A 26,716-nucleotide genomic window follows, 5' to 3' on the forward strand; every position below is an offset into this window, starting at 1 on the left:
TCTGCCGCAGAATCTGCCAGTCAGATTCATCAAAATCCGAACTCATTTAGTTCCGTTACAGATTCCTCCCACACCCCTAGATGTAACCTTCCTAATCATGGCCTGTAAGCAACCCATAGGCTCCCATAGATCTTCTTATGAATTTCCCTTCCCTTCCATGGCATGCCTGAAACATAGTGTTGCATTACACCAACCACACCATGGTTAAAGATACAGATTCACCCATAAATCAAGTTTGCAGATCCACTTCAAATCCTGGTTACAAAGCCAGTCCTGGTTAGTGCTTGTCAGGAGTGCCCTTGCTGCCTTCTGAAATCCTCAAGTAGCCAGAATCAACATGCAGGCAATAGGGCTCTTTTCCAAGGCTTTATTTCCATTCAACCTAAAGATGCTTACAGATGCTAATTGCATGAGCCTAATGAGGGAAACTTAAGAGAGCTGTCTTCTAGGGGTTTCTAGCCTTGGTAAATCAGTTGACGTCCATTTGGAGGGTAAAGGCGGGAAGCCTCTGAACTTAAGGGCTAGGAGGCGAAAGTCCACCCCTTTCCCGTGGGGCATCGGGGCGCAGCTGTTGACGTCACGCCAAGCGGGCTGAGCGCCTCCTCTTGGCAACCTCCATCTCCTGCTTCTCCCTGCACCAGCGCCTAGCATCCCAAAGCTCCAGTTCTCCCTCCCCCTGCCTGCCAGGGTCACTACCACTCTCAGGAATGTGATCAGGGAGGGGCTCTCCCTCCAGCGGCGCCTCTGAACAGCGCGCGGGTTCCTCTCCCACGGTTTCTATCTCTTCCTCAGAATCAGAACTGCTTTGGGGCTCTATGGGCTCCGATCCAACCCTGACAGTGCTATTGGTTGGGCACTAATGCAGACATGGACACTACATCATGGTTAGAGTAAACCATGCGTAGGTTTGGGGGGATATTCAAGAGGGGAGGGGGAGGGAGCACATGAATCCACGGCCCCCTGCCTATCTTATAATCACAATCAGGAGATCGGGAGAGTTACATCTGTACTGTAGTTTTACCAAGAGGTTACTTTTTCTAAGCACAGTTTTGTTCTTGGGGCTTGTTGTTATTACATACATTCATTAAGCTGATTTCAAGTACAGGGGGAAAATAGAATTCTGCAAGTAACTACGTTCTTCATTGGCAAAACATTCTAGGTGAGTTGAAAGATTTTGTTGTAGGAATAAAGGGCTGCTAAGATAGGAGGGGGCATTTTTTAATATATATTTACTGTGGTTTTATGTTTATGGAAAAGGGAGCCAAAATTCCTTTTCATTTCCCCTCATAAAATAGCTTCCTTTGTTTAGATACATCTGTTTTCTGTATACTTCCAGCCACCGAAAGTTATTTCTCTCAAGAAGCTAAAAAATTCCTGCCAAAGTCTACATTACCACCCCAAAAATCCCTGTAACATTATTCAACTTGCAAAAATATTTGTCCTCAGTGACGTGGTGAAATAGGCAGGGCTGCCATGAGGTAACGAATTCCAGAGTAGCAGCAGTTGGGTTTCCATTAGGTTTCCATTATTTTTCTCCTCCATGCCCTATGTAAGTATGGAGGAGTTTACATAGCAATGTAACCTTTACAATTTCCGCACAAATCTGCCTGCTTAAGAGGATCATCATCAGAGGTTCAGTTCTGGGGGCTCCCACTTTCATAAGCAAGACTGGTGGCTACCAGGAAAGGGTCTTTTCAGTGGTGGCACATCTGCTTTGGAAGTCCTTCCCCTTACCAGGTCACCTGGCACCCAAACTGATCTTTTTTAGATGCCAGGCAAAAAGTGTTTCTGTTTCCGAGGTTTTTAGAATGGTTTTAGCTTCTGAAGAAATAGTTGCTGCTGTTTTCATAATGCTCTTTCAGTTGCCGAGTTAATTTATTATTGCATTTTAATTGTTTTAATTATAGTTTTTAATTGTTGGTTTTAATTGTTAACCGCCTTGAGAATAATGTACTTAAAGGCGGGTAAAAGTACCTTTTAAAAAACAAATACAGAGACAATGGGCACCAATGCAGCCCTCAGGAGCTTCCCATGCCAAGGACATCTGCTTTATTTGTGCATCTTCTAAGCTGAGATCCAAAGGGTTCTTTTACTTCCTCCTCCCCAGTAAAAGCAGCGAGGGAAGCTTTAACAGAGCCCTCCCCTTATGGACCTCAGCCGCTCACTGCCATGGGTAAGGCAAGACAAGGCAAATGGAAGTCAGGCCCACTGTTAGGAGTTGACCTTGCTGGGCATCTGCTAAGGCCCACACCCCTGCTGGGGTCCACCCATCAATCCCTGCTGCTGCTCCTCCTTGCTATCACTACCTGTCCACCTGTCCTGTACTGAACAGTGAGCATGGAAACAGTGAGAAGAGTGAAGAGATGATGCAACATCACCGCTTGCCTTACACTCCCCCACTTGGCAGGTTGGGCCAAGAGGGAGAGAACCAGTCAACAGGCAGCACTGACAGTTATGGTGAAGAACAGGTGAGCCCACTAAGAAAAGCTAGCGATGACTGACCAAGAAAGAGATCTTGGGGTTGTGGTGGACAGTTCAATGAAAATGCCGACCGAGTGTGCAGCTGCTGTGAAAAAGGCAAATTCCATGTTGGCCACAATTAGAAAAGGCCTTGAAAATAAATCTGCCAGTATCATACTGTCCTTATACAAATCTATGGTGCAATCTCACTTGAACACCGTGTGCAGTTCTGGTCACCATACCTAAAGAGGAGCAGAAACGGGCAACCAAAATGATAAAGGGACTGGAGCAACTCCAATATGAGGAAAGATTATGTTGGAGGCTCTTTAGCTTAGAAAAAGGGCGAGTAACTGGGGACATGATAGAAGTGTATAAAATTATGCATGGTGTGGAAAAAGTGGATAGGGACTTTCTCTCCCTCTCTCATAATACCAGAATCCATGAAGCTGATTAGTAGGGGATTCAGATAGATAAAAGGAAGCACTTTGTCACGCAGCGCAGAGTTAAACAATGAAATTCACTCCCACAAGATGTAGTGATGGCCACCGATTTGGAGGGCTTTAGAAGAAGATTAGAAAAATTCATGGAGGACAAAGCTATGTTATTCCCCGTAGTAACCTATGGCTGCGAGAGCTGGCCCATACGGAAGGCTGAGCGAAAGAAGATAGATGCTTTTGAACTGTGGTGCTGGAGGAAAATTCTGAGAGTGCCTTGGACTGCAAGAAGATCCAACCAGTCCATACTCCAGGAAATAAAGCCAGACTGCTCACTTGAGGGAAGGCTATTAAAGGCAAAACTGAAGTACTTTGGCCACATCATGAGAAGACAGGATACCCTGGAGAAGATGCTGATGCTAAGGAAAGTGGAAGGCAAAAGGAAGAGGGGCCAACCAAGGGCAAGATGGATGGATGATATTCTGGAGGTGATGGACCCGACCTTGGGGGAGGTGGGGGTGGCGACGGCCGACCGGAAGCTCTGGCGTGGGCTGGTTCATGAAGTCACAAAGAGTCGGAAGCGACTGTCCGAATAAACAACAAAAAAAGCTATCAATGGCTGCTTCTCATGATGGCTATATGCTACCTCCAGTAGCCAAGGCAATATGCCTCTCAATAACAGCTGCTGGGAACACAAGCAGGAGTACTGTGGCACTTGTATCCAACTTGTGGGATTCCCACAGGCAGCTGGTTGGCCACTTTGGAAACAGAATCCTGTTTAGCCTGTGGGACTAAATGGACCCTTGGTATGATCCAGCAGGGATCTTACAATTTTGCCCACACATCTGCCAAAATCTGGAGCCAGTGCTGATGCGAGTCAAGCTAAGGGCCATGAGCTCTGCCAAAGCCTCCACTGCTGCTCACAGAGCCCTTTGCCTGGGCCTCGGCTCATATGGGAGCGAGCCAACGTTGCTGGCCCTTCCGCCCTGGCTCCATTCATAATATGGATTCTGTTAAAAATTAGTTTGCTGGCCAGGGATTTGCATAATTAAAATATGGGACTGTTTTTTCTGGTAGACTTCCTAGGTTACAGTATGGTTTTGCTTAGGTACAGTGTGAAACTCAGTATGATGTTGTATCTGTGTCTCAGCCTAACCTACCACAGTGGATAAAATGAATCGTTTTGGGAACCATGCCACCACTCTGTGCTGCTTGGCAGAAGGATGGGATACAGAATGTACAGAATAAAATAAAGGCTATCAGGAGGGGGATTTCCTTGAGGAAGCAGAGAGGCCGAGGGGAAGGAGGGAATCTTCCCAAACGTGGCTCCCAATTTGTGAACTTCAGTAAACAGAGATCCCAGGAATGCATGTTCACCCACCGGGTCTGACTGGACAAAACCTTTCCAAAGAACGGAAAAAATGTTTACTATAAACAAAAACATGATTTCTCATGTGAAAATTACCACTTTTAATGGTGGTAAAAGAGGAAGTTTCCAGGGGGGTCAGGATGAGAGAAACTGATAATTTAAAAAATATGTCTTGGGAATGCAACTTCAAAAACAGCCGGAACAGAAATTCAACAACTACTTACAGAACATTTGCGAAGAAGGGCTGCAAATTAGGAAATCAACCGCAATTTGAGATATTCAAGCTTGGCCCTTCTCACACAAGTTCCAGGATGGAACTAAGGCCAGTTTCTCGTTTGACTTCCGAAAGAGAAAGACTTTGTGAAAGGGCAGGTTGAACATGCAAGCAGATGTTCCCAGCGAGGGAGAATAACACAGTTTCATTTTTTGGGCAACAGGAAGATTACTTCTGAGATTGCATTGTGTGCAGCTGGATCCAAGAAGGGGAAAGATGTGTTGCAATTCATTGAGATGGCAAACTGGGAACATAATGGCAAAGAAGCCCAATGGGGACAGAATCAGGTACAACTCAATTCAATCATATTACATGTCCACTGCTAATATCCAAGAGAGAACTGTTTACCTGATCCAGCAAACTGCATAGTTAAGATACAGAGGTGGTTATGCTTTTCTCTTCTGCGCAATGCAGTTATTAAGGTTACTTCTTATTCATTCTTCACTTAAAATTCTACTAAGCGCTGTGCCAAGAATAAAACAGGCCAGTCCCTACCAGATTTTGTCTCACAATCCAATACAGTAAGCCAAGAGGGCAAGCCCACTGATTCCTTTAATACATTCATTCCATGTTTTTCCAATTAATAGTTCAATGTTGCATATATCAACAGTATAAAACCCATAAAACTAACCATAAAACAATAAAAACATCATATGATAAAACATCACACAATGAAACAAACAGTAAGACCAAAGCAATAAAAGCATTAAAACCACCAGCAAGATCAACCACAGGAGAATTAAATGGGTTTTAGCTGGGTGCCTGAAAGTGATCAGATGAGATGTGTTTATTTGTATCCAGTCATCAGACCATCACAAAGCAAGAGTAAGACAAACAAAGGGAACCACATCCATATAAAAGTAACCTAAGTTATCATAAATATATTTACACAAACCAAAAAGTGAACAACACAAGCACCAAAAACACCTCTTTGGGAAAGCTGTTCCACAGCTGGGGCACCACAGCCGAAAAGGTCCTGTCTTCAATAGCTACTCATCTAACCTCCGATGGCAGAGGCTCTAAAGCCAATCCCAGCAAACAGGCAGGTTCACATGGATCCAGACTTAGTCCTATTTAAAGGAGACCCACTGAAATCAATGGGACTTGAGTTAGTCATGACTATTTCACTGGGTCTACTTTAAGCATGACTACATCTGGATCCAACCCGCTGACTCCAGCACAAAGGGATGGAGAGTTAATTTAGCAAGAATACAATAGACATCCAGGTGTATTTCAAGTGAGTCCACTCTTCATCCGTGGATACTATTAAAAACATGATACCTGTGGACTCCTCCCCGTAATAACACTAGTATGTTATTTGAAAGCCCGTGGTTAATGTAATGGACTTAAAACTGATGATGAATTGATTAACAGCCACAAAAATATCTATCATTGCTCTCCTTCCACCTTTATTCTACTCTGAGGAGCTTTGGGTTTAAAAAAATATGGAGGAAAGAATCAAAGAAGTCTGTATAATGTGCGGTTTGAGACCCCCTATCTACATTGGAGCCCTCTTAACATCACTATATTGGAGGGCTATTTTTCCTTCTTCTTTTTTTAGCATTTCGGAGGTATTTCTAAAGAACACAGAGGTAAGGCAGATTAAAATAAAAGTTAGGATCTGAAATAGCTATCTATTATAGTTGATTACTATAATTTTTCTGCACTTAAAAGTCGAATGAGAACTATACAAAGAATAAATCATCTGTCCATTTTGATTATGATGATGCATTCAGATCTTATACAGAAAACAGATTATATAGGGGGGAAAATAACAAGCTTAACAAAAACATACTTTATTCGAATTTATCTTTTCTATACATCATACAAATGGAATTTTAGTTGCTATGGGTTATGGCTACGAGAAACACAAAGTATAATTTAAAATGCAAATTCCATTATACAAAGGTCATCTTGGCATTTTGAAGTGCTCCAATACTCAGACCATTCAATGGGTTTAGTAGTGAAATTAAATGTACCACAAAGAAGTTGAACAATGTTTTTAAAACTGTGGATTTTGACTAACTGACTAAAAAAGTCAGATTTTCAAACATATAAATAGTTATGCACCCAACTTGCCCATGGCCTACAAGGTTTGAAAACAGATAAGTTTGGGTAACTTGGAAGAAAGTTTGCTCCTTTTTTCTTTCCTGCCGGTTGTGCCAAAAATGGCTAACGGGTATGTTTGAAGCAGGCAGGCAAGTAATTGAGGGTCTTTTCTGAAAGCTAGCTTTCTGGACTCCTCCTTTGTCATGCTATAATCTATAGGCATGCATCAAAATGTTCAGAGCTCTAAATATACTGAGCTTCCGTAATATACTAGCTAGAGCACTGGATTTAGTAGGAAGACTCGGATTCAAATCCCTTTCAATCACAGTGGTGGGGAACAGGTGATTCGTGGGCTCTGGTCACTGCTGCTGAAAATCACCGCAGAAAGCTCATGTCTTGCTTCCTAGCAGAATCACTAGCATGCTAGTGCCACAGACGCTTTCATCGGCACAGCTGCTTCTGGTGGTGGGGTGTGCCCCCAGAGGGTTACAGGGGGCAATGTGCCCCCCAACCCTCCAAAGTTGCCCACCCCTGGCTTACAGGGAGACTCTGGGCCAGTCACCTAACCTACCTCACAGGGTTGGTGTGACTGAAGATAAAAGTGCCAATGACTAAGATTGTGTAGATCTCCCTCCCTCTAGTCCCATTCACTAAGCATGTCGGGGGGGGGGAACAAGACTATGCCCACTGCCCAAATGCCAACATGCCTGCTGGCCATGTCCCGAAGCAGCTAGAGTTCAGCATTAATGAGAAAGGGCCCTACATACATAGGGCTCTTCCTTGTATCAGGAAAGCTGATGGGCCAAAGGTTGCCATCTGCATGGAAGATCTGCGTGTGTGCAAGATCCTTTCTCGTTAATGGTGAACACGTGGCCACCAGAGGGGCATGGCCAGTGAGTGGATCAGCACCGGGGGTGGGGCTAGCAGGGGTGGTACCAGCATGCACTCATGTATTCAGTGAATTAGTGGAGGATCTCATCCGCACACCCCTCATATTTGCCACCTTGAACTCCTTAGAAAAAAGGAAAGGAAAGGTTCCTCCTGTGCAAGCACCCAGTCATTGCTGACTCCTAGAGGGACGCCGCTTTTGCTGGCGTCTTCGTGGCAGACTGTAGCGGGGTGGTCTGCCATTGCCTTCCCTTGTTGTGACTACCTTTCCCCCAGCAAGCTGGGTACTCATTTCACCGACCTCGGAAGGATGGAGTGCTGAGTCGACCTGAGCTGGCTACCTGGGACCCAGCTTCCGCCAGGATCAAACTTAGCTCGTGAGGAGAGTTTCGGTTGCAATACTGTTGTGCCGTGGCGAGAGCGTTTATTTATTTATTTATTTATTAAATTTATTAATCGCCCATCTGACTGGTCACCCAGCCACTCTGGGCGATGTACAACCCACCATAAAACAATTTAAAACAATAAAATTTTACCATAATTTTTTTTTAAAAAAAATACCCTAACCCACCCCAAATGCCTGCCTGAACAACCACGTTTTTAATGCACGACGGAAGCTCATTAAAGAGGGGGCATGACGGAGTTCCCTAGGGAGGGAGTTCCACAGAGTGGGGGCCACCACAGAGAAGGCCCTCTCCCTCATCCCCACCAGTCTAGCTGTCCTGGCTGATGGGACAGAGAGAAGGCCATCCGAGGCTGATCTTGTTAAGCGGCCTGTCTGGTGTTGCTGGAGGCGCTCCTTAAGATAGGCTGGGCCAGAACCATATAGGGTTTTAAAGGTCAAAACCAACACCTTGAATTTGGCCCGGAAAACAACTGGTAACCAGTGCAACTCCTTCAGCACTGGAGTGATGTGATCTCGCCGGCAGCTGCCTTTAATGTGTTGGACTGGGAGTTGGGAGATCCAGGTTCTAGGCCCCACTCAGCCATGGAAGCTCACTGGGTGACTTTGGGCCAGTCACAGACTCTCAGCCCAACCCACCTCACAGGGTTGTTTTGAGGATAAAATGGAGGAGGAGGAGGACTATGTATGACGCCTTGGGTGCCTTAAGGAGGAAAAAAGGCGGGATATAAATGTAATAAATAAAAAAAAATAAAAAGAAGTAATAATAGTCAGCAAGTTTAGACACACATGTGTTTTTATTTGCTGCACTATTAAAAACGATGCAGAAAAATATTTGTTTTCCTGAAGGGAAGTGCATTTTGATGTAGAATTGCTATAAATTGCTTGTTATCCTGGCCCTGCCTAAAATATTGGCTTTGGGGGCCACCTGACGTTTCCTGCTTTCTTTGGCTCCAGCCCCTATTAAAGGAAACAGAAAGAGGCTGCTAGCAGACTACTCATCAGCTCCAGCTTAGAGCTCCTTAGCTGACCTAAAACGCCTTGTGCTTTTCTTTGGTCACCTTTGCCTTGGTCTGCCCTGTCTCTTGCTAAGCCTTGCAAAGTCTGTTTGCCACCCAGATGCTGGCAAGTCCCATGTAAATGATCTGGAGGAAAGATTAATATGTGGGACAATGTTTGGCTTTCTGACTCTGCAAAAGGCATTTGAGGACAAAACACACACACACGGAACATGGCAAATGCTGTTACTTCCAAGGGTTGCACCGCAAAACAATAAGAATTTTAAAGGTTATGCAGCCGACAGAGGAGGGTTAAAGTGAGAATTTATAGTGATATTTTGTGGTTAAGTTTAGCCAGATTGTACTGTACTCTACTGTTCTCGAACAAAACTACTCTTGTTTTGCTGTTGAGGCGAGGAGAGCAAGAATTTTCCCCAGTTTGTCATTAAATGAACATGCATACACACACACATACACACACACACACACGTACGCACGCACGCGCACACACTGCTTGATAGCTGCATCATTTGATCAAGAATCCCATTTTTTTCCTCTTCTTGGAGACCACCCACAGAAAGATGTGTCCCAATTACGAAGTGAACATTCATTTCCAATTAACAGCAGGGTGAGGTAGGGGGTGGGGAGGCAGACTGACAATGTAAGGAGGATAAAAGTAACTCCATCTACTCACCGCGGCCTTCTGAACGCTAGGCCATACTGCTGGCAGGCCAAGCCAACAGTTGGAGTGTAAACTACTGGCATGAATCTTTCTATGTCTGATGTGAGAACGCGGTAGAACAGCTTCTCGTTTCGGTCTTGCAGCGTCATAAGGATAATGTATCTGGGGAAAGGGATGAAAGAAAAGTGAGAGGAGATGACAGGTGTCGTTGTTTTTATAATTTATTTCTTACATTTATATCCCACCTTTCCTTCAAGAAGCCCAAGGCGGCATACGTGATCCTCCCCATTTTATCCTCACAACAACCCTGTGAGGCAGATTAGGCTGAGAATCAGTGACTGGCCCAAAGTCACCCAGTGAGCTTCACGACTGAGTGGGGACTAGAACCCAGATCTCCTGAGTCCCAGTCCAACACTCCAACCGCTGCGCCACACAGACTCTGTTGACGCCAAAGTGTAGACAATTTGGCCAGTTCTCTGCAAGATTTCAAAAAAGCTTTAGCCATCTCAACCAGTGCCGCTCAAGTTGTTATTAAGGGGATTGAACAGGACTCTGTATATGCTGAGATTTCACAGGAGTACAGAAAAGCCACAGAACTCACCTTTCTGCAAATCTGAGCTTTCTTTTCTTTCTCTAAAAAGCAAGTTTCTAGCTCTTATGACTGCAAAGTCATACTCTAAAGGATGTGATCAATGACTGTTGAAATATCAGAGGCACTGTATAGTACAAACCTATATATGTCTACTCAGAAGGAAGCCCTACTGAGTTCAGTGGGGTTCCTTCCCAGATAGTTGAGTACAGGATTGCACTCTAAGTGTTGTAGTAGACAGTGAACTGGGTTTCAGTGCCCTGTATAAACTCCTTGACCCTGCCCAATACACAGAACTTTATTTTTTATTCTGTTTTTACGACCCTTAATATATTGTAACATCTTTTTTCAGTTTTTTTTGTTGGGGAGGGGTTGTGCTATTTCTCTCTTTGGGGCTGGAGGAAACACTACTGCATATTTATTTATTTATTTGTTTGTTTATTCGTTCAATTTCTTAAGCTCCCATCTGGCCGGTCACCCGGCCACTCTGGGCGATGTACAACAACACAACAATCAAAACCAGTAAAATTTCGCATTAAAACATCATGTTCTAAAAATACCCTAACCTACCCCAAATGCCTGCCTGAACAACCACGTTTTCAATGGGTGGAGGAAGCTCATTAAAGAGGGGGCATGGCGGAGTTCTCTAGGGAGGGAGTTCCACAGAGTGGGGGCCACCACAGAGAAGGCCCTTTCCCTCATCCTCACCAGCCTAGCTGTCCTGGCTGATTGGACAAACAGAAGGCTATCCGAGGCTGATCTTGTTGAACGGACTGTCTGGTATTGCTGGAGGTGCTCCTTGAGACAGGCTGGGCCGGAACCATATAGGGTTTTAAAGGTCAAAGCCAACACCTTGAATTTGGCCCGGAAAGCAACTGGTAGCCAGTGCAACTCCTTCAGCCCCGGAGTGAAGTGATCACGCCCGTGGCTGCCTTAATCAGGCGAGCCGCTGCGTTCTGCACCAGCTGCAGCTTCTGAACCGTCTTCAAGGGTAACCGTACGTAGAGTGCATTACAGTAGTCTAGATGAGAGGAGACCAGGGCATGTACTACCGATGGGAGCAGATGGTCGGGAAGGTAGGGGCACAGCCCCTTTAAAAGAAAACTTTAAAATGTTCTTTTAAGGTCCCACTCTCCCACCAGGGGAAGGCTACCTGTCACTTCCGTTACTATGTGGGGAGGAATATAGTGCTACTGGTGCTAGAGCAGGGAATATAGGAAGCTGCCTTAACCTGAGTCCAACCCTTGGTCCATCTAGTCCAGTAGTAGTTTTCCACCCTGACTGGAAGTGGCTCTACAGGGTTTCAGGCAGGGATTTTTCCAGCCCTACCTGGAGATGCCGGGGATTGAACCTGGGACCTTCTGCATGCAAAGCAGGTGCTCTACCACCGAGCCACAGTCCTGTCCTCAAAAGGATTGCAAGAGTATCACGTAAGAGGTCATATGCTGTCGAGGTGCCCTTAGCTGGATTGGTCAGGGGCCCTTTGCACATGTAAGACAAGGGACGTGTCAGAAATTCCCCAGGGAGAAGTGAGGATGTGGTGGTGGTACCGAGCATGGAACTAAAACTATGTGGCAGCGACAGCGCAGTATGTGGTTGCACGGGAAACAGCTACACTGCAGCACGTCCTCTCGCTCACAGCAAGCAACCTCAGCCGTTGCAAAGTGCATGGCGTGATGTCATCGCGTTGCAAGTTTCTCCACCGCCAGAAGAGGCAGCCAACAGAGTTGATCATAGAACAGTAGGGTTGGAAGGGGCCTACAAGGCCATCGAGTCCAACCCCCAAGGGGCGGCCAGACTCTTTTTCCGGTTTCCGTGCGTGCTCCGTAACACCTTGCTCCAGCCATGGGTTCTACCAAAACACTCTCAGGCTCACATCTACTTACTTGTCTAGATCGTCGGCCTTGGTCTCGTAGCTTCTGAGGACACGGAGAACTTGAACGTCTTGGCTCAAGAAGCAAGGAGGAAGTAGGCCGTGAATACCCAGCTGGAGTCTCTCTTCAAGGGTAAAGGCCATTCCCTAGGGAGGAAGAGAGGGAGGATGCATTGAAGTAATGGAACAGATCTGCTCTCTTAATAAAAAGATGTATAATTAGATTTCCACTTCGCAGGACTCTCTTCAGGATTGCTGCAAAGAAGAGTAGCTTCTTAGGGGCAATTTATATCAGACACCCCCGCCACCCCGCCCAATATAACCCCACTGTATCCTCACAAAAACTCTGTGAGGTAAGTTAGGCTGAGAGTTGCTGGCCATTTGCCAGCCAGCAAACTTTATAGCTGTTATTTCTGAGCTGATTTACAATCTAGTATGATTTGATTTATAAACACAGCGTGCTGTGATAACAAATTTATTACACAGATCACAGATTTGTAGCAAGCTCTGTCGTATTCTTATAATTATCCCCATGGCTTCCCATGAAATGCTGTGCTTATCATACTCTAGTTCTTACCTTAATAAAATTAATTTAGCTAACCAAGCACGTGATCCTAAGCTTACCCACATGAACCTCTCTCCTCAATAATTTGCCAAGTTACTACAGTTTCTTTTGTAAAAGAAGATAAATTTAGTCTTATAAAAATTGAGCTGATGACTGATGGTAACTGGGTGCCAATTTAAACACATGGAGGTCACCAAAATGCACTTATCTGAGTCTGTGCTCTGTGTGGCAGACAATATGTTTCTAAAAGGTACTTTCTCCATCCATCGGCTTTTATAAAAGCAAAAGTAGAACCCTGCTGGATCTGACCAAGGATCCATCTTGTCCAGCATCCTATTTCCAACTATGGCCAGCAGATGCTTCTAGGAAGTTGTGAAGCAAAGGTACACAGCTTCTGAATCTGGAGGCTTCATTTTGCTATCATTGCTAATAGCTAAATGCACAAAAGGGCCTTTATTTATTTATACCACCTTATTTGCTAAAAAGCTATCAAGGTGGTGCACAGAATTAAAAATAATAAAACCTTTAAATGATAATGTAAAAAACCAAAAACATTAAAAAACCAAGCATTAAAGCTGAGGTGGGGAAGCTCTTTCAAGGCCCAAATTCAATTTTGTGGAAGCTCTCAGAGGCCACATTCCACTGGAGAACAGAGGCAAAGGCAAAAAAGATGGGATCAAAATTCCAAAAAATACCAACATATTTTAGCGTAAAGCTCTTACTGCCAGAAACGTAGTCTTCGGAGAAGCATTTCAAGGTTTTAGCACGAGGAAAAAACAGGGCACAAGCTGGAAAACTACTAAATGATCAGTAGTCAGGGGAAAGAGATGCAGCCAGGAAAAGGGGAGATGGCTGGATTTGGCCTTTAGGCCTGAGGTTCTCCACCCTTGCATTAAAGCAGCTACGTAAGTTCAAAGGGTAAATTAATAAGATGTGTCTTCACTAATGCTGTGCCAGAAATGTCTCCCACATTTTTTCAACCGTTCTCATTCAATTTGATAGAAAAGAAATTGCTTTTGAAGAGAAATTCAAAGGAGAAGAAATCTTGGAGAAATTCTCATGGGTTGGGTTTGGGGTTCTTGTTTCTACCTTACTTATGAGGTGGCTGAGGAGAGTGCATGCGTGTCCCATCTGTCATAACCTCTGTGGCAGCCCGTAGCCACCACGGCTTACCGCACTTCAGTTAAAGTCATCATGAGGAAGACATCATGAAGCAATTCTTCCTACAGGGCTTTTTCAGTTCAGGAAGTGCAGGTGGCCCGGGAGAACTGCAGAGCAATGGAAAGATGTGCAATAGAGACAGAAAACGCACACAGCACCCTCGGCTCGGCCACGTCGCAGGGATCAGGTAAGCTCGAGAATACCAGCGAAAGAAATTCAAGATTCTGCCTCAGAAAAGTGGAAGCCTCTACACAGTTGATGCTGTTGCCACTCAGAGAAGCAGTGTAATAAGCCAAAAACCCTGAGGAAAAAAGAAAGAACCTGTGCTACAACCCCTGCCAACAGCGAGCCCTATCTGCAAGAAAGTGTTGGAGAATTTCTCCTCCCCTAGGAGAAATTCGGTGAAATTGTCCCCGCAATTTCTTTTGCCCACAAATAGGCTGAAGAGTTTTGAGAGGCTATTTGTGCACAGCTCTAATCTTTCCTAAAAACCTTTCTAAAAGCCCAAAGTGGAGGCCAATCGTAGCTCTTGAGGAAATGCTTTCCACAGTTTGGGAGTGGCACAGAGGATAACCTTTTCACGCAGGCCTGACATGGATAATGGTGCCTTCAAGATGGCCTCTTCTGCAGATCTTAAAATCCTGAATTTAAAATGGGGCTTTCTGCTTTTGTTTTAAATGCAGGATCACAACGGCTCCCTTTTCCACCCCCTTCCTTTCCCCCCAACCCCTTCCCCTGCCTTCTCCCCGTATCTGAGTCTTCCATTGATCTCGCTCCTCTTCTTCCTGCTTTTACTGTTTTCACGGAGGAAACTGAAGTGGAACACAACGGGGTAATTTGATAGCTCATTATCTGCGATCAATTTAGAAACGGAACAAAGGGCATTTAGTGCAGGAGACGCCTTGAATGATCACGGCGTCACGTAAAGAGCCCCCAAACTTCCATGAAGGAGCAATCTCAATTGCAGGATAAAAGCTCATTGTGAAGGAGCCCTTATTAACCAGACAGCTAGTCCCTTAGATGGCCAGGTCCTAAGCTGTTTAGGGCTGTAAAGGTTAAATCTCTGTAGAGAATCTCTGTGGTGGCCCCCACTCTGTGGAACTCCCTCCCTAGGGAACTCCGCCATGCCCCCTCTTTAATGAGCTTCCGCCGCGCATTAAAAACATGGTTGTTCAGGTAGGCATTTGGGGTGGGTTAGGGTATTTTTAGAAATATAATGTTTTTACTGTAGAATTTTATTGTTTTAAACTGTTTTATTATACACTTTGTACATCGCCCAGAGTGGCTGGGAGACCAGCCAGATGGGCGATTAATAAATTTAAATAAATAAATCAATCCAACACTTTGAATTGCGCCTGGAAAGCAACCAGCTACCAGTGCAGGTCTTTCAGGACAGGTCTAATGTGGTCCCAATACCAAGCGCCCTTGTTATAGAATGCCCTCGGCTGTGGCACACTGGTTATGGAATCCTCCCCCCCACCCCTGCACAGAGGATCGGCTGGTGCTGACGCTGGCTTCATTTCAGCACCAAGTCAAGACCTGGCTTTTCACCCAGGATTTTGGGTCTTAGCGACCATAGCTTGGTTTGACCACTGTTGCTGATTTTATAGTGGGCTGTGAGGCTTTGCTGTAGTTTTGTGGTTTTCTGTTAAATCCTTTTCATCAATTGTACACCAGCTTAAACTATTTTGATATAGGGTGGGTTAGAAATAGTATATAATAGCCATTGATAGACCTATTGTCCATGAATTGATTTAACACTTTTTAAAATTAGTGGACGAGAGCGGCATCCCTCTAGGAGTCAGCAGTGACTTGGTGGTTGCACAGGAGGAACCTTTCCTTTCCTATGTTCATATAGGTGTGTGTGTGTGTGTGTGTGCGTGCACGCGTGTGTGTGCGTGTGCATGCATGGGTTTATGTATTTTTATTTAAAACAATTATATCCCGCCTTATATCATTAAGATCTTTTTATAAATCGAATCTTGTTGTAAATCAGCTCTACAATGACATAACATCTTTGAACCACTTATTTTCTTTATAAGCAAGAGTTTTCAGCCAGAGGGGTATCCTCCCTGCTCAAGCTTCTTAGGGGCTGGCCGCTGGACACCCCTTAGCTATGACATCGTGCCTCTTCCTCCTCTCTGGCACCTTGGCTGGGGAGGATCCAGCTCCAAAAGCCAAAGAAACCTCCCAGCACTGAAGAGGAGATTAGCCTAAAGGGCTCTGCAATAATCCAGAAGCCTTTGGGTAAATATCTTCCATTAGTACTGAGCGCCTCTATCAGACTTCCCACCCAGCACTGGAATGAAGAGATGTCCTTATCACTACAGAGGCCCCTGATGCAATCTTTCCACTCTATTTGTTAGGAAGGCTGAGATGACATGGCCAAAATCTGTGGCGTTTGACTCTTGGGGCCCTGTGTTGAAGTTGGGCTGCTTCATGAGGATTTGCTCAAGGAGCTGCACAGTCCAAGCTCAATGCAGTGCCAGCCTTCTCAGAGAACTGGAATGGACAGATCACCTCAGGGTGTCCATGATGAAGCAAGGCCTCTGGCACGTCTCTCTATTCCAGTGCTAAAAAGGAAGCCTGAGAGTGGTGCTCTCGGGTCTGCCTTGCAGCTGGCTACTGCTTTGCTAACTTGTGCAGGAAAGGATACCTCAGAAGGCTTCCGAGGCCTGCAAAAGCCTCAGGCGTGTTCTCTGAACATAACAACGTAAGAACATAATGGGCTGCATTAATAGAAGCATAGCTTCCAAATCCCAGGAAGTACTAGTTCCCCTCCGCTCAGCACTGGTTAGGCCTCATCTTGAGTACTGTGTCCAGTTCTGGGCATCGCACTTTAAGAAGGATGCAGACAAGATGGAGAGGGTTCAGAGGGGGCAACAAAGATGATCAGGGGACAGGAAACAAAGCTCTGTGAGGAGAGACTGAAAGAACTGGGCATATTTGGCTTTGAGAAGACTGAGGGGAGATAGGATAGCGCTCTTCAAGGACTTGAAAGGCTGTGACAGAGAGGAAGGACAGGACGTCTTCTCCATCATCCCAGAGTACAGGACACGGAATAATGGGCTCAAGTGACAGGAAGCCAGATTCCAGCTGAACATCAGGAAAAAGATCCTGACTAATACGACAATGGAACCAATTTCCTAGGGAGGTAGCGGGCTCTCCCACGCTGGAGGCATTCAAGATGAAGCCGGACAGGCATTGTCAGGGATGCTTTGACTTAGATTCCTGCATTGAGCAGAGGGTTGGACTCGACGGTCTTATAGGCCCCTTCCAACCCTACTATTCTATGATTCTAAGAGCCATGCTGGATCAGACCAAGGGTCCATCTAGTCCAGCATTCTGTTCACAGAGTGGTCAACTAGCTGTTGACCAGGAACCCACAAGAAGGGCATGAGCACAACAGCACTGTCCCACACAGCAACTGGTGTACATAGGCTCACTATTCCAGTGCTAAAAAGGAAGCCTGAGAGTGGTGCTCTCGGGTCTGCCTTGCACATAGCCATCATAGGCACATAGCCATCAAGTCTAGTAGCCACTGATAGTCTTTTCCTCCAGGAATTTGTCTAACCCCCTTTTCAAGCCATCCAATTGGTGGCCATCACTATATCCTGTGGTAGCAAATTCCAGCACTTCTTTGGTGCTGTGAGAATTCTGGAGGCTTCTTGGACATCCCTCCATTCTCTTCTAAGCTGAGCCATTCCTCAGCTTTCCTAGCTATGAATGGAAGAACATCGCATTGTCCTCTGGGGTGTTTCTGTCTTCTCTGCAGAGTGGTTGAGGTGTGTCTGGCCTACTTAGAAGTGGAGCTTTGCATGCAGCTTGTCAACCCAAGAAGCAACCAGCTTGGGCCAGCAAGTAGCAGGTGGGGTGCAACCTCTGAGCTGGCAACAGGAACACTGCTGAGCACTTAAAAGATTCAGGTCCCAGGCCCACGGGACATAAATCCGCATATGGTAATCTATATATGCAAATTAAAAAACAATTACTAGGATTCTGCAGGAGGCAAAGCCAGCCAATTAATTTCTTATCCAAATAATCTCAAATACAATAAATTCTTCAATAAATTTGCAACCTGTCCCAGATCATCCCAAACCAATGGAGACATTTTTTTTCTAAGCTTGATTGCCATGCAAGGGAAGATGTTTTCCGGGGCGGGGGCAGCACATGAGGACTTAACCCTTCCCTCCCCAGCTGCAAACTCTGTTGAAGATTGTTCCCCACATGGCAATTAAACTGAGAAAAAAAAACCATTCCATTTGCACCAACGAACACTCAGAGTTCTTGTGAACAGATTCATTTATTGCTGTAAGCTGCCTTGGGAGGGCTTCTGCCCTGAAAGTCGGCCAAGAAATGTTTTAAATAAATAAATAAATAATTCAGGGCCCTGGGAAATGGATTCAGGACCAGTGCTTATACCCAGCCTAGCAACGACCCTGGCTGGCAGGTACTCAGAGCTGCATGGAACTGTCTAGGGTAAGGCTAGGCAACCAGATGCCCTCCAGATATTTGAGGCTACAGCTCTCATAATCCCTTCTGTACTGGCCATGATGGCTGGAGCTGATGGGAGCTGTAGTCCAGAAGGCAGGGAACCAGGTTGCCTGCCTTTGGTCTAAGGGTAGCGCCTTTAGCCATCTGGTTGTGAACCAAGTTGCTAAAGATACCATTACCTAACTAGCTCATTGCGAGAAATAGTTTATGATGGCCGATAAAATCAGAAACAAGAAGAGGTTCTGAGCGAAAACAGAAGATTTTTTAAAAGTGTTGGAAATCATTCTACAAGTGTTTCCAGGGAACAGAAATCAAAGCCAATATTTTAATAACAATATTTTTTGTCTAGGTCACCCTAATATGTTACCACATGCTATCCAAGGCAGCTGAATTGTTTGTTATTATGTGGAAGCCATGAGTCACGCCACCCCCTGGTGACCCTTCAAATGGGATTTTTTTTTTAAAAAGCGAGTATGTTTCAGTTCTTTATTCCCCCAAACGCAACAACTTAAATGAAAACAATATTATTTTTGGCAGAACTGTCGCCCATCCCAATCTGTTTAGTCATCCCTATAGCATGTGTTGGCTCAGAGGAAGGTTGTGTGAGGCTGAATATGCCAGCAAAGCAATTTCCTTCCTCTAGCGATAGATACTGATAGCTGCTGAGGATGTCAGAAATAAGCCAAGTGTAGCAAAAGGTGAGCCAGAACCGTAGAATAGAATAATTAACATTCAGTTAGCAAGGCTTAGAATTCATGTAGGATTTTATAATAAAGTAAAAATAACAGTGGGTTCGGTTCAGCATATCAGTCAATGGCTACTAGTCCTGATGGCCATGTGCTACCTCCAGTACCAGAGGCAATGAGCCTATGTACACCAGTTGCTGAGGAACACGGGCGGGAGGGTACTGTTGCGCTCATGCCCTGCTTGTGTGTTCCTGGTTGACAGCTGGTTGGCCACTGTGTGAACAAAATGCTGGACTAGATGGACCCTTGGTCTGATTTGCTCTTCTTATGTTCTTATGTGGGATGGTCGATGTCCTTGTATATTAGCAGTCTTCAACCTTTTTAGACCCAATGCCCACCTTTAACCCCAACATGTAACATGGGACCTAGCTTTATTTTTTAAATGTACATATCCCTTGTGTTCTTTCTCCTCTGTCTTTCCTAGAACACTCCTACACTGCAAACATATTGGTTGAATGGGCATTCCTTTTATGTAGTTCTCTTTGGGACATGGGGAGAGAATAGAGGTTTCTGACCGAATTCTTAGCACCTGAATCAAACTACAATTCCCAGGACTCAGGGAGGGAGCAGATTGCTACAGCGGTTAAATGAACATACTGTGATTTTAATTTCCGTAAGCCACCCTGGGAAACTGTTGAAGGGTGGGGTATAAATAATATAAGTAAATAGTGAAAAAATATATCTAGTATAAATGTGTACTGCAGACATATTCTCTCTCCTTCTCTCCCCACCCTAACATCTTGCGTCAACTTTTTTTAAAGAACATGATGTGATACCACTTGCCCAAACTACCTTAGGATAGGTCAGTACCCACTAGTTCTGCTACCCCCAAGCTGGCACCCTCCAAATGTGTTACACTATGGCTTCCATCATCCCCTTCCATCATCCCCAGTGGTCAATGTGTTGGCATCAGCACCAGGGAACATGGGTCTACTTCTTAGTGGAGATGGTAAACCTGCGGATGGGCAGTACCCACTGGCAACTGGATGAAGCAGTTCACTAGTGGGAACCATCAGGCACTGCTACAAGCTGACTGAGGTGTGGAAGAAGTCTTACCCTTACTGGCAAGCATCGGGAGTCAGCAGTGGATATGGAGCCAGCTCAGGCAACACCATCCAAGCGCATGCTGTCATCAGCTGCCCATACTAGGGGCTGCTAGCCAATCAGCAAACACATGCTTGCACAGTGTTGACTCATACAAAAGCTTCTGGGCCTCAAGTAGAAGATTTGCTTGCTCTGCTGCTTGAGATTCCTTAGCAGATTATTTTATCCCTAACAGACAAATTCTTACTACACTTTAGGATCCACAAATTCTAGACCCTGCAGCCAGAACTGCTGCTGATGCCAAAAGAAATAGGAATGGTAGGGTGGCCATAAGAAATCAGTTTTCCTGTAGTGATTTCCTGATGAAGCTTTTCAATTCTGAAAATGTTGATGTAGGGTGTTGTGTGCGTCAGAGCAGCCAAGCCTGCAAGGTGATCTTTGATCCCCTTTGACCTTGTCATCAAAATAAATAACACAGCAAGAATCTAGACAATGTGGCTCAACCAACTATGGGTGTTGTTGTCTAAACACATAGCGGTGGGTTAGCCAAAAATGAGCAGAACTAAGCTGGACAGAGAGCTCACAGTGACAAAGGAGATGCTGATAATGTGATAGCAAAAGCCCTACTCAAGTGTTCTGTACCTGAATAGGGTAAACACACGATAAGAGGGGGCATGGAAGGTCTGCACCTCTCCATCGTATTCTGTCGCCCACTCTCATGGAGGGTGACTATTCGAAGAGGATAGCCTGCTCTATCCATGGAGGTTCTCCACGTGAGCCAGAATGCAGATTTTAGCTGGTTTGGGGTGTGTGTTTTTTTGCCCCCTTAGGGTTTTCCCCCCCTAACTTTGTTTTTTTTACTTCAGCAAAACCCGTGTTTTCCATGCACCTGCTTATACTTCCCTCTTGTGCATGAATGATGCCATTTGTTTTACGTATGCATCCACACTTGGAGAATGGAGGTCATCATTAGTATATAAAACACAGAGGCAGCAGATAAAAATCAACAAACGTGAAAAAGCCAGAATAATAATATTCAAGAACTGGACAGGCCACAGGCGTGCCAAAATATCAAGGGTCTCAGCTGGTATCAAGAACACCAACAGGGAGAGGGTCAGATGGATATCCTGGGGTAGGGAGTTTCACCGTGTCGGCGCCACAGGAGAAAAGGTCCTTTCCTTTTTGCCTGACGAACATGCCTCTGATGGAGGCAGGATGTCTCCAGCTGACCTAGCTAGGCCAATATGGCAGAAGATAATCCTTGTTCCATCACCAACAGCTTCCTCAGTGCTCAACATGTTCATCCTACTCCATACTTCCCTCAGTTCTGACTCATATGGCATCTGGCTAGCACTATGTGGGCCTTTACCCATCTATGTACAAAACAGCACTGAATTCACTCCTTCTCCAGGGGTCTACCGCTGCCTGAAAGTGTATTGTGCTGTACCACTCCTCCCGCCCCCCAATGTTGCTGTTGGCTGTGGGCTCCAAAGTTTTGGTCCCCAAGAGCAGAACAAAGTTGTCATCATTTTCCTAAGACGCCTGCTGTGGACAATAAAAAAAAGCAAGGAAGGCTCAATTTATTTGCTCCCTACAAGTCCTGAGCAGTTCGCTCCACATCCCAGGAAACTACGTGGGCAACCGGACAACCGAGGAAGAATGACAGCAATGAAAAAGAAACCACAGAAGAAAAAGAAGCAGTAAGCACAAAGCCAACCCCCAGCTGGCTACCCTTGTAGACTGGGGGCATTTCTACACCAGCCTAAAATCCTGCATTTAAAACGGGGCTTTCTGCTTCCGTTTTAAATGCAGGATCACAACGGACTCCCTTTACATGTGCTCCCTTCCCCCTCCTTCTCCCTGTATCTGAGTCTTCCATTATCTTTCATTGATCTCGCTCCTCTTCTTACTGCTTTCACAGTCCTTTCACAGAGGAAACTGAAGCGGAACACAATGGGGTAATTTGACAGGTCATTATCTGCGATCTATTTAAAAATGGAACAAAGGGCATTTAGTGCAGGAGGATTGTGGTGGGGTTACGGCATCATGTAAAGAGCTTGCAAACTTTCCGTGAAGGAGCAATCTCAAATCGCAGGATAAAAGGTCTGTGTGAAGGAGCCCTGGATATATGGGGAAGGGGAATTCTTCCTGATTGGCAAGGGATACACGGACATCAGGATCTTCTCATTTCTCATAGCACTAGCCAGCAGCTATATCTTGTAAAACAGGGGTGTTGAAACACTTTCAGCCTAAGGCCAAATTCAATTTTAGAGAAGCTCTTGCAGCTGCATTCCAGTGATGGACAGGGCTGAAAGCAAAAGGGGAAGGGGCCAAAAATAACAGCATATTTTAGCTCTTTTGCCAGTAACTGAGCCTTAAGAGAGCCATTTCAACCTTATAAAATTTGGTGGGGGGATTGCACAAAAACCAGGAAACACCAAATGATTGGCAGTTGGGGAAAAGAGGGTTGGGCCAGAGGAAGAGCGCTGGCCACTTGGGAACCCCAGAGGGTGAGATTGAAATTCCATCTGAATTGGCCCACAGGCCTAAGGTTCATCATCCATGCTGTAAAATGTATGTTAATATAATAGAACAATGCACAGGGTGGAAAAATTGGATATTTTTTCTCCTGTTCCCGTAATACTAGAATTCAGGCTGACATATGAAATCGCTTAGCGATAGATCCAGGATAGACAAGAGAAAAGGGATTACACAAATTCATGCATAAGTTGTCTATCAATGGCTATTAACCATGATTGTTCTGTGTAGCATCCATGTATAGACGCAGTGCGTCTGTGAATACAAGTTCCTGACGAGCAGGAGAGGGCTAATGCCTTCATGTCTTGCTTGTGGACTTCCTGCAAGGCATCTCATTGGCTACTCTGGGGACAGAATTGTGTGGTGTGTGCTGTATGTGGGGCAGCCCAGTCAGCTCTGGACCCACCCACTTTGGGTTTGTTCCCACCCGCCACTGACAAGGAGCCCCTGGAGAAGTTAGCCATGAAAGAGCGCAGCCCTCAGGCTGAAAAATGTTCCCTGTCCCTGAACTAGAAGCTGAGAGCCAAATCAGACATTACTTTGAATGTGTGTCTAGAAGCTACGGCTCCCCCCACTTTTCATTTTATTCTAGAGTAGGTGCAGAGCCCCCAATCTGGACTGTAATCCTAGTATTGGGGGTAGGAGGATCTGGAGGGCCTGCACTGATGCTAGAGTAAAAATAGGGGGAAAGACATAGCTGCTAGTCACAGGTTTAAAGTAATGTCAGTTTTGGCCCTGAATGGTTGAAGATTCAGGAGAGATAAAAAGAAACACTTCTTCGCACAGTGCATAGTTAAACTATGGAATCCACTACCACAGGATATAGTGATGGCCACCAACTTAGATGGCTTTAAAGGGGGGTTGGACAAATTCCTGTAGGAGAAGGCTATCAATGGCTACTAGTCCTGATGGCTATGTGCTACCTCCACTATCAGAGACACGGCTCAAAATGCCAGTTGCTGGAAAACATGAACAGGAGGGTGCTATTGCATTCATGTCTTGCTGTGGGTTTCCCTTTGGGGCATCTAGTTGGCCAATGTGTGAACACAATGCTGGACTAGATCGACCTTTGATCTGATCCAGCATGGCTCTTCTTATGTTCTTAGATGGGCCTTTGGTCTGATCTGGTAGGCCCCTTTTTATGTTCTCATCAGCTGAGCAGTCTCAAATACTCCTAATGGGAGAGGTTCAAATTTCCGAGGCCTATCTACAGGACCAAAGGGAAAGCTTTTGTGAGTCCACATGAAAACATCACCTTGGAGATGGTTGCATCCACAATGACTGCCCCCACCCCATCCTGAAACTCTTCACTTTCACCTTTGCTGCAGGCTGACAAAGAACCAGTGTATAGCCTATTTTCTGTACTGATAAAAGGGAAATGTATTCCAGGTCAGTCACAGCAACAAAGAGAGATCCTTTTGTTTCTGCTCATGCCTGCCAAATTACATGAAGGGTTAGTTGCTGAAAACAACTTGCTTTTAATAAAAAAATAAATAAATAACAATGCGATTCTTTCAGTGCCTTTCTTGCCGCAGCCTCCTTTTTCAGGACACTTAGTTTTCAGTTTGGTAATGAAGCCACATTAGAAATGGACAGACAAGCATTTACAGTGACCTCCTACAGGCCTTTTGCCTGCCTCCAACATAAATTCAAATGCTCTGTTCATTTGGTGCCTCAGAAATAACAACTGGCTTTTCTCTCCCCTCTGAAACATGTCGATATACTTAGGCAAAGTGCAAAGAACCGTTTCCCTAGGCCAAGCCCAGCTCTTAACCACATCTCAGCATTGCACCCTTTTCTCCTTCATTGGGACCAGGATTTGGCTGTAACCAAAGCATGCCATTAACTCCGCTGGTTGATTCATTCGGCACTATGACTTCTGTTTTACAGAGGAGACTTCCATTCAATGCAGTAGCAAGGTAAAAAAGGTAAAGGTATCCCCAACCAGTCGTGTCCGACTCTAGGGTGCGGTGCTCATCCCCGTTTCTAAGCCGAAGAGCCAGCGCTGTCCGAAGACGCTTCCGTGGTCATGTGGCCGGCATGACTGAACACCGAGGTGCACGGAATGCTGTTACCTTTCCCGCCGAGGCGGTACCTATTATCTACTTGCAATTTCTTGCTTTCCAACTGCTAGGTTGGCAGAAGCTGGGACTGAAGATGGGAGCTCACTCCATCACACAGCACTCGGGTCTCGAACTGCTGACCTGCCGACCTTCCAGTCTGCAGTTCAGCGTCTTAACCACTAAGCCACCGCGGCCACTAAGCCACTGCGGCAGTAGCAAGAGAAAAACACAAATAGCTTCTTTGGAGTTGAATAACAGGGATTGGACAATCCATTCACACCACATCGGCCTATCAGCGGCTATTCACTATTACAACTTGATGGAAACCTTTGGGTTCAGAAACTGGGAGCCAAAATGTTAAACCTGTGTCTAGCAGCTACATCCTTTTTTCATGTTTACTCTTCAGTAGCTACAGGGCCCAGAATCTAGATCTTAACTGCCTGCCCCCCTCTCCCCATGCTAGGATCCTAATCTGGATCAGGGCCCTGCACTTACTGTACAGTAAAAATGAAACCTAGCCCTCGTGTGCACCTCACAAGGGCTGGGAAGAATGTGTTTGGCCACAGCATGAAAAACTTCATCAAGAGGGCTTTAAACTGAATCCTATAGGGGAGGGAGACATAACGTTGGGGGTAACAATGGACGAAGGCTCATGCACCACAACGAAGAGAACCGCTCTAATAGCATCCAATAATAGTCTTCAAAAACATGTAGGAAGAAAGCCAGACTATAAAGCACATGGTCTTTGATGTCTGTATACTAATGCCCAGAGTATGGGAAACAAACAGAACGAGCTGGAACTCTTAATACAGGAGGGAAATTATGACTTGATAATTGACTTGGTGGGATGACTCTCATGACTGGAATACAGCAATGGAAGGATAGAACTTGTTCAAAAAGAACAGAGGAACAGAAAGGGAGGTGGGGTTGCACTGTATGTGAAAAATACATATTGCAGCACAAAAAATACAGGAGGATGGGCTTGGTAGCCCCACCGAGAGCATCTGGGTTAAAATACAAGGAGCAAAGAATAAAAGGAACCTGGTAGACAGAGTCTACTACTGGCTACCCAGTCAAGGAGAAGATGAGGATGAAACTTTTGAAAAGCATATTGCCAATGTTTCAAGGCCCCTTCATGGATCACTGCCTTGTTGTGGCGAAGGGGCTTGCGTAACTCAGTGAAGCCATAAGCTATGCCGTGCAGGGCCACCCAAGACGGACAGGTCATGGCAGAGAGTTCTGACAAAATGTGGTCCACGGGAGAAGGAAATGGCAACCCACTCCAGTATTCTTGCCAAGAAAACCCCATGGAATGTATCACAAGGCTAAAAGAGATGACGCTGGAAGATGAGCCCCTCAGGTCGGAAGGTGTCCAATATACTACTGGGGAAGAGCAGAGGGTATTTCCAAGTAGCGCCAGAAAGAGTGAAGCGGCTGGGCCAAAGCCGAAAGGACATTCAGCTGTGGATGTGTCTAGTGGTGAAAAGAAAATCCGATGCTGTAAAGAACAATATTGTTTAGGAACCTGGAATGTCAGATCAATGAATCAAGGTAAGCTGGAGGTGGTCAAACATGAGATGGCAAGATTGAACATCGACATCTTGGGAATCAGCGAACTAAAATGGATAGGCATGGGTGAATTTAATTCAGGTGACCATTATATCTACTACTGTGGGCAAGAATCCCTTAGAACAGTGGTTCTCAACCTTCCTAATGCTGCGACCCTTTAATACAGTTCCTCATGTTGTGGTGACCCCCAACCATAAAATTATTTTCGTTGCTACTTCATAACTGTAATTTTGCTACTGTTATGAATCGTAATGTAAATATCTGATATGCAGGATGTATTTTCATTGTTACAAATTGAACATAATTAAAGCATAGTGATTAATCACAAAACCAATATGTAATTATATATTGTGAAATATTTATTTCTAATTACAAATAAATGAAATTTTGTCTTGAAGCATGGTGTAGCATGGGTAACAGTCTTAATATAACAACCCCAAATTGGGACTGGAGTATTGGACTGGAGAGGAGCAGACAGCATCTACAACTTACATATCCCATCAGATCAGGCATGAAC

At 45.2% G+C, this 26,716-nt stretch overlaps 1 protein-coding gene across 3 annotated transcripts in view; it reads right to left on the reverse strand.

Moving 5' to 3' along the window:
- ME3 (malic enzyme 3) overlaps positions 1 to 26,716 on the reverse strand; it is a 150,710-nt gene that overhangs the window by 67,728 nt on the left and 56,266 nt on the right. Inside the window, exons 1-3 of one of the 3 annotated variants that reach the window (XM_084842546.1) lie at positions 13,679 to 14,107; positions 12,033 to 12,166; positions 9,570 to 9,719 (exon numbers count right to left, since the gene is read on the reverse strand). In XM_084842546.1, coding sequence (XP_084698672.1) covers positions 9,570 to 9,719; positions 12,033 to 12,163 — 281 coding nt within the window. In that variant the 5' untranslated portion in view covers positions 12,164 to 12,166; positions 13,679 to 14,107. Of the gene's footprint in view, positions 1 to 9,569; positions 9,720 to 12,032; positions 12,167 to 13,673; positions 14,108 to 26,716 lie in introns of those variants that run through there. The other 2 variants (XM_084842545.1, XM_084842543.1) reach the window with 2 other exon arrangements.

Source organism: Heloderma suspectum, chromosome 3 (genome assembly GCF_057233095.1).
Source record: "Heloderma suspectum isolate Gila_16-S chromosome 3, 16-S_ref, whole genome shotgun sequence".
NCBI lineage: Eukaryota > Metazoa > Chordata > Lepidosauria > Squamata > Helodermatidae > Heloderma > Heloderma suspectum.